This window comes from Mastacembelus armatus, chromosome 16, assembly GCF_900324485.2.
Source record: "Mastacembelus armatus chromosome 16, fMasArm1.2, whole genome shotgun sequence".
NCBI classification, from domain to species: domain Eukaryota; kingdom Metazoa; phylum Chordata; class Actinopteri; order Synbranchiformes; family Mastacembelidae; genus Mastacembelus; species Mastacembelus armatus.
This window is the reverse complement of record NC_046648.1, coordinates 20,378,853-20,388,626: the sequence shown is the minus strand read 5'-3', so window position 1 is coordinate 20,388,626 and position 9,774 is coordinate 20,378,853. Positions and strand designations below refer to the sequence as shown.

The window sequence follows — 9,774 nt, the reverse complement described above, 5'->3', positions numbered from 1 at the left end:
TTTTTAAACTTTCTTCCGGAAAACACAGTAATGCATTATCTAAAGCCGTTTTAGGGTCACTGCAATTACAGTGTTTTTACACAGCAGACCCACTGTAGTTTTCCATTTAAAGTGACAACTTTTAGAAAGATTTTATTCCTCAAGCTGAACTTCAAATTTGTATTTCTTGCTTTAATGATAACGATGATTACACCTACTGTAGCAGCAAGTTTTCTCCCCCAGAGGACACGCATCTGAATTCATTACACTGTAGCTCATTAGGCCACGCAGGAAATTCGTATTTACAGCGATTGCACAAGAAAAACTCAAAAAGCCAAAATCAAAACAAGAGTTTTGGAATATATCAACACATTCAGTAACATGGTGCAAATCCTCTGAGCAGCAAGTATGAATTTGTTCATTCCTGTAAACATGTTATGGCTCAGAATTCAAAAAGGATTATTGCTTCACCTTGTATCATGGTTTCTTTTTGTTTACATAAGCATTATGGTGTCTTTTTCATTAATACTTCATTAATAGGCACCTGATTCTCAGATAATCGACTGTAAACAAGATTGTAATTACTTCAAACTGAAATTCAAGTCTCTCAGACCAGATTGTGTTGATGATTTACAGCACTGCTGTGAAAGGAATCAAAAACATGTATAAAAATCTGTAAAATCTGTAAAGGCAGCAGCACCTGCTAACTATTGCACTGTGGTTTCTGTTTACATGAAGACAGAGGGCCTATTTGCTAACACACTGCAATGTACAGTCTGAGATTCAGGTTTCAGTTGAAGCTTGACCTATTAATGAACCATAAGCTCTAACCATAGATTTCACAAAAAAAAAAAAAAAAACAAGCTGACACCGTTGAATTTTTAAGCACAGTTAAGGGTGCCTGAAAAATCATTTCATCACTCAAGCTTGGAGTGGGGAACAACAACAGCATGACCACATTGCCTTGTCTGGGTTTGCTCATTTTGTTGGCAGGCCAAGTACCAGGTCAGTCTGAATACAGGTCATTTATGTCATAAAATGCCATTATATGAATAGTACACAAAGTTAACAGTTAATATTTAACCATCTTTGTTGTTTCTTCAATTTTTTAAGTACTTAGTTTAAGCCTTTTACAATAAAAAAGACTTCACTATTCTATATTTTGTGACAATTATCAATATTGATGCAAAGAGGCACAACAGAAGGTGAGTAACATATGTACAAGAATGAAAAAATGATTTAAATATTGCACTAATCTTGCGTCTGCTTGCCTTCTGTTAAATATATGCACAGGGTACAGACGCTAAAGTTGTTTTCAGACCATCATTTTTGTTAGGTATTTTTAATATATATATATTTTTTTTTTTTATCTGCAATCTAATTTTGAGCAACTGTTTGTCTTATCTGAAGTATGGCATCATCACAAACACTTCATCACACTTAGTTAGACAAGTAGTCACTACAATTAAAAAGCTGTTCCAACAATTTTGAATTCTTTTGTATTTGAGAGGCTTTGCATTAGTCTTTGTTTAAATAAAGCTTTAGAAAATTGCATTTGTTCTTAGGTGACATTTATCTCAATGGGAGCTATTTGCTTTTAAACGTTTGTTGTATGACACATTGTATTAATGACTCTATCTTTATCTCTGACAGCAACCCCAGGAGGACTGAGCGTTAGACAGTACCCTCCGTCTCTAAGTGTGATGCGAGGTGAAACGGCAACCCTGTCCTGTCATTTCAAAGTTGAGTCCCTCAAGTATGGGGTTCAGTGGTTCAAAATGAAGCCGGAAAAGCAGCTTGTCCCAAAGTCCCCCAGGCAGATCTTTGTGGAGAAGAATCAAACCTCCTCCCTGGTGATCTCTGAGGTTGCACTGGAGGATTCTGGGTGGTATTACTGCGAGGTGAACGTCCTGCAAAAAGACCCAGAGTGGGGCAATGGAACAGAGTTGGTTGTGTTGGGTGAGAAACAAATAGCTGCTTTCAGAAATGAACACGCCTGTAATTCATTAGAATGCTTGCTTGGGTGATGTTGCCATGCTGGTAATTATGTCTCATTTGTATCTTGTGTGCACCACAGCCACAGTGTTTAGTGTGAGGCAGCTCGATACAAGCACCGGTGTGAGGCACGCATTGCCATAAAATGCAACGGTCAGATTCAATCTATAAAAATTCAAGTCGTGAAATTCCCTCAGAGTTCATCTTTTTGCCTGAGCAGTTTCATGACAGATCTAGAAATAATCACCCCAGTACCATGTGCGCTGCCTTGTATCGATCTTGCCCAGGGAACTGAAACTCACCAGAAAACAAGGCAGGGAGGGATGGCCGAATTATTATGTGGAAATCCTTCATGCGGAAGAAAAGCTTCCTTTTGAATTTCTTGGGATGCAGCGTTGACCTCACTAAATAACACTTGATATTGCATGTTTTTAATATTGTTTTATTGCACATTTATTCTGTTTTGCATCAATTAATTGTTAGAATTACACTATTTTGCAACAATATACAGCACAAATTGTAATTATAGATTATAATGGTAGTTGTAGTGAGAGAAGATTGATTTAGATTTATTTAACAACATGTAATGCTTCACTTTTGTAGTGCATTTCTTACATCTGTTTCTTTAATGTCTAAGAACATCTTTCTAATGCAGATTTTTTACAGCAAGCTTGTAGTTCTACTGTAGGTTTAGCACCTTTCTCCTTAACTCTTCCTTGTTTTGATAGTTGCATTATGACTAAAGCCACCACATTTACTCTTTTCATATTTCATTTACATATTTTCCTTAGCTGTATATGATCATTTGCTGCTGTAATACCTAACTTTACAATGTCAACATTGCAATGTGAGGGATCTCATTTAACATGCTTTCTTTGTTTCTTCCTCCTCTTTCACTGGTAGGTCCACCTTCTGCTCCCAAAATTTACCTCCAAATTCCCCCAGACCCACAGACCGGGCAGTGGGCTCTCCTCTGTCTCACTGGGGGATTCCACCCCAGTGAGCTCAGTCTTACCTGGACCTACCAAGGTGCAGCAGCCGATATCAGTCACCTGTCAGTCACCAATTGCACCCTTCCTGCTGTCAACCCTCACCGAAACCTGTCTAAAGAGCCAGTTGACAGAGCCCTGCTGTCCTCAGATTGGTTGGTGAACTCTACGCCTCTGTGCCAGTCAGAATGTTTCCAGGTGATGGACAACCACACACAGGAAGTGTACCTCTTCAGTGTGTTTTATCTCCCACATAAACAGTCTTTGGACAGCGGGATCACCTTCACTTGTAGGGTGCAAGACCACCCTGCCATGAAAACTGCTCTCACTTCCTCCTTCACTTGGGGTAAATAAATAAGAGTTGGTTTATTTCCCAAATAAAATGTTATGAAGTAGGTGTTATCTTAGGTGTGCCCCTGACACTGTGTTGTGGAATTACTAGTATTGTAGTACCCACTGTGAGCTAGGAATATAAAGACTGTAAGATGCTAAAAGTGTTCCTTAAATGTATTGATAATTTTGTGTGGGTCCATCACTACGGATGATCCCTTTCGCATTACCAGCAGTCTGTTGCTCCATTGTTAATATAAACATACGCATTGATAAGAACAGCCTGTGGTATTAATGTACAAGTTTGTATTTAAGACTTTAAAAAAACAGATATTTATTTCAACTGCTCAATTCTTGTACTAATAATTTGATCAGGTTTTAATGCTCACCCAACTGCTGGGAATGCTCTACCTGTCAGTCACATAACCTGTGCAGCAAATTAACTTTTTTACTTCTGGTACCTTGAATGACCAGCACAACTTCTTTCTACTTTTCTAGTCTAAAGCTAACTTCCTTCCACATAGCACAGTCTGTACTGACAGTTCTGGGGGACATGGCCTCACATACCACAAGTTGCTTGCTCAGTGTTTGCCCTACTTGACTGTTAATATGGGTCAGACATCGATCAATCCAAGGCAACAGATTGCCTTCAATACTGCATACTTGATCAAATTAATGATTTTTCCAATCAATGTTTAAACACCTCTCCTCCCAGGGAGGAGGCAAATGTCCATCAACCAAAGCTAGTTCAACCTTCCTGATTTAATTCTGTCATGCTCAATAACACGATCAGTCAGTGCTAATTAGAGTTGGCCTTTTTTTTCTCTCTCTATTTTCCAGATGCCTCCCCTAATGAGGTGATTGTACACTTGAATATTCTGAAGATGTGTTTCCTCTCAGCAGTAACTGGCATATTTTTATTAGAAGGTGAATAAACCTGTTTGAGAAAATTACAGGAAGTTGTTAAAAACTGTATTTAATTTATATGGTCTTTCTCTCCACAGTAGTCAAACATTTCTGTGTGCAGGGAAAATGATGTCTGCCATGTGAGTACAATATCCTCCTGTGCCTTTGGCAAACACATCATGTACACACACAAACATGCATGCATGCTCACATGGGGTTGTTCTTATTGCCTTATCCCTGTAGCCTATCACACATTATTAGGAAAAAGTCAACACTGATGCAACAACCAATTATTGCCTTCCAGGAACCACAACATGAAAGAAAGACTGCCGGGTGTCTCTGTGGCTCCTCTCAACAGACCAACCTTTGACAGATCCAAGTCAGAATTATCAAAGAAAAATGAATGAACAGTTAATTCTCTAATCATGGTTGATATTTGGTAGTTACTTCAAGTTTCAAGCAATACACTGTACATTGTGCTTTGCTTTCACATAGCGCACATCCTCCACGTATTCAGGCATGAGTCTGATTTCTTCCTGCACATCAAAGCTGTTTATCTCTGTAACTCTTTATCGCTGCGGTGTGCTGACTAGCATGTTTTTGGATTTGCTCATTGTGTCAGTGGCTGGTAGCCCGTATATCTTAGTCATTCACTCTGGTCTGTGTGTCAAAATGAATGCTTCATGCATGATCCACCTGTCAAACAGATACAGAGATCAGCTCAACCTCCGCACAGGCCTAATCCTCACAAAACAGGATTACAGTGGATGCCAGTGCTTGCTTGTGTGATAGCATTGTTTATGTTTGCAGTGTGTGGGGTAAGATCTTGATTCACATGTTGGAGGAAGTTCATTTTTAATTTATGCCTTGACTACACTGCCAAGACCAAATACTGCCATAATAATGACCATTACATTTAGAGCAAGGCCATGTATCTAAGGTATAACCAGACTTGTAATGTAAAAATAAACTAACTATTGCTCACAGTTATTTCTTTTTTTATTTTAGTTTTATAAATGTCATATGTACATAAATATGAGTAATTATCTAGTGATCACATCCAAGTTCATGTGATGTAGTGAATATTTACTTGCAATGTTCACATTCATCACTCACTCACCTTATCTCTCCCCTTTCATGTAAACACACATTCAATCATACCTGACTACAGTCCACAGAAAATGACCTATTAGTCATAACTTGAGTAAATGTATCTTGATTCATGATTCATTTGCATAATTTACACATGAACAAACACACGCATACGCACACACACACACATATCCTTGGTTTTGTCACTTACGGGCTCTTTGCATTTATTCACTTTCATTTTCTGGAAACCTTAACTAACCTAAAACTAAACCTAAATTAAACCAATTGATGAGTCTAAGATTCAATGAATTACTAAGTGGGGTCCCCACAGTGTTTGTTTTAATTCCTTGTGGGCACTTTACATTGACTTACATTCATTCCCTAGTCTAACACAAACAAACACAAGCACCTCATACATGACTCCAGCCCATAGAAAATCTACCCTGACCCTAGTGCTACTTCTTAGTTAACCCTGAACCAAAGTCTTAATCTCAAACAAGATCTGTGAGAAACTGACAACCAGGCATCATTATTATTATTATTATTAGCATTATTGTTATTATTATTATCATTGAAGTACATACACACATAATCATTTTTTATCTAAACCCAATAATGTCTGACTCATTAATTATTTTAAGATAAGACATGTCTTTTAATTGAGTTTTTGTATGTTGTCTTACATAATTACCACCCTTGGCAAACACCTCAGACATATACAGTATTAAGCATTTATACATATATTCATACATGTATGCTATTTTAGTATGATATATTATTTAACTATGGCCCTGTATGTATAATAAATCTTATGTATTTGACATAAGCTACGAGTCAAAAGTCTGGACACACTTTACCATTGAATGAGAAAGTGTGTCCAAACTTTCGACTGGTACTGTGTATTTTTAAATGCTTTTAATTACATTATACTATAAATGCAGTATCACGTGAACTAAAATCTGCATGAAATTGGCCACAATCATGTAACAATACACAAATATATTTTTATAGAAAAAGTAAGCTGTTTCACTGTTTATTTAGATGCTTTTTTTAAAAGTGTACAAAGCCCCTGAATCTTCAGTTAGATCTCATGCTTCAGTTCTATCACGGTACCTGATATATAACAAGCTTGTTGTTACAACCAGACAATGTACTGTGTTCACGTATACACTGCTTTATCTCTGCTTACAGATGACGTCCAAAGCAGTTGCTTAGATATTCATTTTGTTGGTGCCTCTGCTGCAGCGCTTCACAACAGTTGACCGCATTAATGGAAATATTATGAAATCCTGTTGTTATGTAAGATTTTTTTTCATTTAAATGTGGTATTTGTTCAAATTACAGTGCATAAAAACTGTTGTGGCCTATTCACACAAACAGGTTTTCTCTCGTCTCATTTCAAAACAAGACGTTCAGCAGAGACACACTGTGCTGTATGCTAAGTCATTTCATCACATGTAAAAACATAAACATGGTGTTAATTTCCTGCTTCAGGGATGAAGAAAACAAAATTAGTGGAGGCAGCTGCCCACAGCTCTTTTTCAGTCTGCTTAGATAGCATTGATCTCCTCCTGTTTGCGTTCCTTATCTTTTGCAGTCTTGTTACCCCCCCCCCAAAAGGCCCGGAACATGTCACAGGACATGTACCTGTTCAGTCGACTTTTAACTCCTTCTATCACACTACCCACAGTCATTCTCACAGCGGAGGAGGAGAAGTAGAAGATAAGAGGGTCTAGACAAGCATTGAAGGTGCTACACAGGAGTGCCTTGTCTCTCCATTCAGGACTTTTCCATGTAATAAAACCCACAATGTGCGAGACATTGTAGGGGCCAAAACATAAAGCGAAAACCAACAGTGTTCCTAAAGCCATGCCAATGGCCCGTAGGCGGCGGCGCCGGTCAATGTGCTGCAGCTTGGACAGAATTCTTATAAAGTTGATGTAGCAGAAACTACAAATCAGGAAAGGGATGCAAAAAAGAACGATGCACAGTTCCAGACGTACAGGCAAGAGGACGTTCAGCTGAGCTGCTGTGAAATTCTCATAACACACTGCCTCGTTGTTACCAGTACTACCTGAGGCATCAGGACCTAAGGTATTATTTGGAGTATTTTTAGGGCCAATAAAGGGCACGATAAATACAATGCTGAGTTGCATTACTGAGAAAATCCAGAAGAAGATGCTGGCAGCAACCGCATACCCAGGTCGCCGCTTCAGGCTGTGCTGGATGGGAAATGCCACACCAAGGTAGCGCTCTACGCTGACCGCAGTGAGGAAGAAGGTGCTATTATAGATAGTCATGTAGAAGATGAAACCAGACAACGGGCATAGGAGATAGGGCATGTCCCAGAACATGTTGTTCATGACTTCCTGCATCTTGAAGGGTAGAAAGAGGAGAAAGAGGAGGTCAGAGATGGTCAGGTTGAGAAGCAGGATGTCAATCGGTGTGGGTTTCTGCCTCACTTTCTTGCAGAAAGTGTAAAAGGCAAGAGCATTGGCTGGGAAGCCCAGCACAAAGGTGATGATGTAGACAGATAGACACAGCCCCGTGTGGCACTCCTGCATGGTGGTCCCTGGTGTAAGACAGTCAGTCAGGAATCAAGATGTGTCACATTATGTCCCGTATTATAACTTTTGGGGGAGTGGGGGTGCATAAACTGCAGTGCAGGGAGGTTTGATCTGTCAGGCAGTCAGAACCACAGGAGACAAAGTTTCTTATTGGGTCAGCAGCGTGGAACAAACCCAGCGAGACAGCGTGGTTTTCCTGTCCCCACCGATAAACCAATGCTCATCGTTTCCTCGAGGGCTTTGAGCTCTGCTGATAAGAGAGAATGGAAAGAGATTACCACACTGCGCAGCACAGTATTTCAACCCATTGTCCATTCGACGCTTGGTGTAAGAGTGCACTGCTACTCTTTTTATATTTTAGATTTTAGCCTAAAAGCTGAAAGTCCACAGCAGCAAGAGATAAACTCTAATTCTCTTTTCCCTCTATATTTCTTCCTAATTTCTCTTCATATCCCTACTTCATAGTTTATTGTGGAGCTGAATTTTCTCCTAATGAGGAGACAGTGTTTTGGTCTGTTGCATGGTGTGGTATACAAACTGTAATACTGTGTTATTGCTCCCTCCTTGTCATAAATACAGTACAATGAGGCTTTTATCATTAACTCCCAGTCCTTGTTCTCCTTATATGCACAAATACTGGACGTGTTGTGAAAATGATAACCCTCATAAACATAATGACTTAACTATATGCTGAGGAAATGAGTGTATCAAAGCTTTAGCTGGCCTGGCTGCACAAGACACTTTAGTCATCAAAATGATGTCTGCATCTATTTCCTGCACTACAAAATATATTTCTATTTCCTGAAATACAAAATAAAGACTTACAGAAATTGATAGGTTCTTTAAACCAAAAAGTTTAAAAGAATGATACTAAGAAAAAACTAATTTCTTACCCTTTATTCAATGAGCTGCATCACTTAAAAATGAACACGTATGTCAGAAGCTGTGGTCTTATAATCTGTTGACAAAACAGGAGGAGGAATGTGACGAAACCACAGAAGTGCCACCAATTTTAGCAACATGAAGACTTCCTCGTTTCTTAGATCACATTTGCATTCTACCAAAAGCTTTCCATTTCCGAACATTTAGAAAGAAAGTCCCGAAAAAGAGTAATGGTAGCACATGTGTGTGCACGCCTACATGTGGTGATTGCTCAACCGTTTTATTTGATCTCTATGCACCAGCCTTCAGCTCCTACCTCCTGTCACCTGGCACGTCCCCCTATTTACATGATAATCTAAACATCCAGAGCAGATAATAGAAATTATTATTAGACAGATACTGCTGCAATTTATCTCTCATGCTCACCAAACATGGTTTCCGTGGTAACAACTGGCCTTCTTGAAATATGAGTGGCATGGATGGTATCTGTAAACCTGTATAATCATAGGTTATTAAATTATATTTAGTTAACAATGCCCACTGCTTCTACAAGGACACCGCTTTGTCTAGAGAAGGAGGGAAAATGCATTTGACAATAGAGACAACTTCTTGTCAGAGCAGTCTGTCCGTTTACAACATGTGGTGAGGTAACTGGGCCAGCTATATGGTTGTCCAAACAGAGGCCTATTGTTTGGACAACCATATACTGCACATAATAATAAAAAGCCGAGACTGAGTTGTGGTTTATTCAGAGAAGAGTCATGAGGATTCCCATTGTGAGATAATTCTTTATTCTGCAGTCCACAACGCCACAAAACACCCAGTCAGGTCAGTAGCCCTTTCTGCATTTACAACAGGGTTATGTTTTTCTTGAACAGGTGAAGCATGAAGCACAGGTAGTCATGGTTAATTTCACAAAGAGAACAAAGCTTTTGAAGTAATAATAACTCTGAGGTGTATGACAAGGCCTTTTTGATGCTGCTTAATGTATGTAAATCACTCTGAGGCACTTTTACTGGAGCTGAGTCCTTAAA

General features: G+C 39.0%; 1 protein-coding gene across 2 annotated transcripts; it reads right to left on the bottom strand.

The window, feature by feature from the left end:
* Nucleotides 1-5,815: 5,815 nt before the first annotated feature.
* Nucleotides 5,816-8,909, bottom strand: LOC113136251 (free fatty acid receptor 2). 2 transcript variants are annotated; one of them, XM_026316893.1, is made up of 3 exons: nt 8,752-8,908; nt 7,947-8,108; nt 5,816-7,863 (listed from the first exon to the last, which is right to left on the bottom strand). In XM_026316893.1, exon 3 carries the CDS (start codon nt 7,853-7,855, stop codon nt 6,842-6,844), a length of 1,014 nt encoding a protein of 337 aa, XP_026172678.1. In that variant the 5' UTR covers nt 7,856-7,863; nt 7,947-8,108; nt 8,752-8,908; the 3' UTR covers nt 5,816-6,841. The 2 variants fall into 2 exon arrangements, with proteins under 2 accessions (XP_026172678.1, XP_026172680.1); XM_026316895.1 differs by having other exon boundaries at nt 5,816-8,105; nt 8,752-8,909.
* Nucleotides 8,910-9,774: the final 865 nt, after the last annotated feature.

Excerpts from the sequence above, each read along its gene's own strand:
- LOC113136251 (XM_026316895.1), bottom strand. The coding sequence starts at position 7,855 with ATGCAGGAGTGCCACACGGGGCTGTGTCTATCTGTCTACATCATCACC.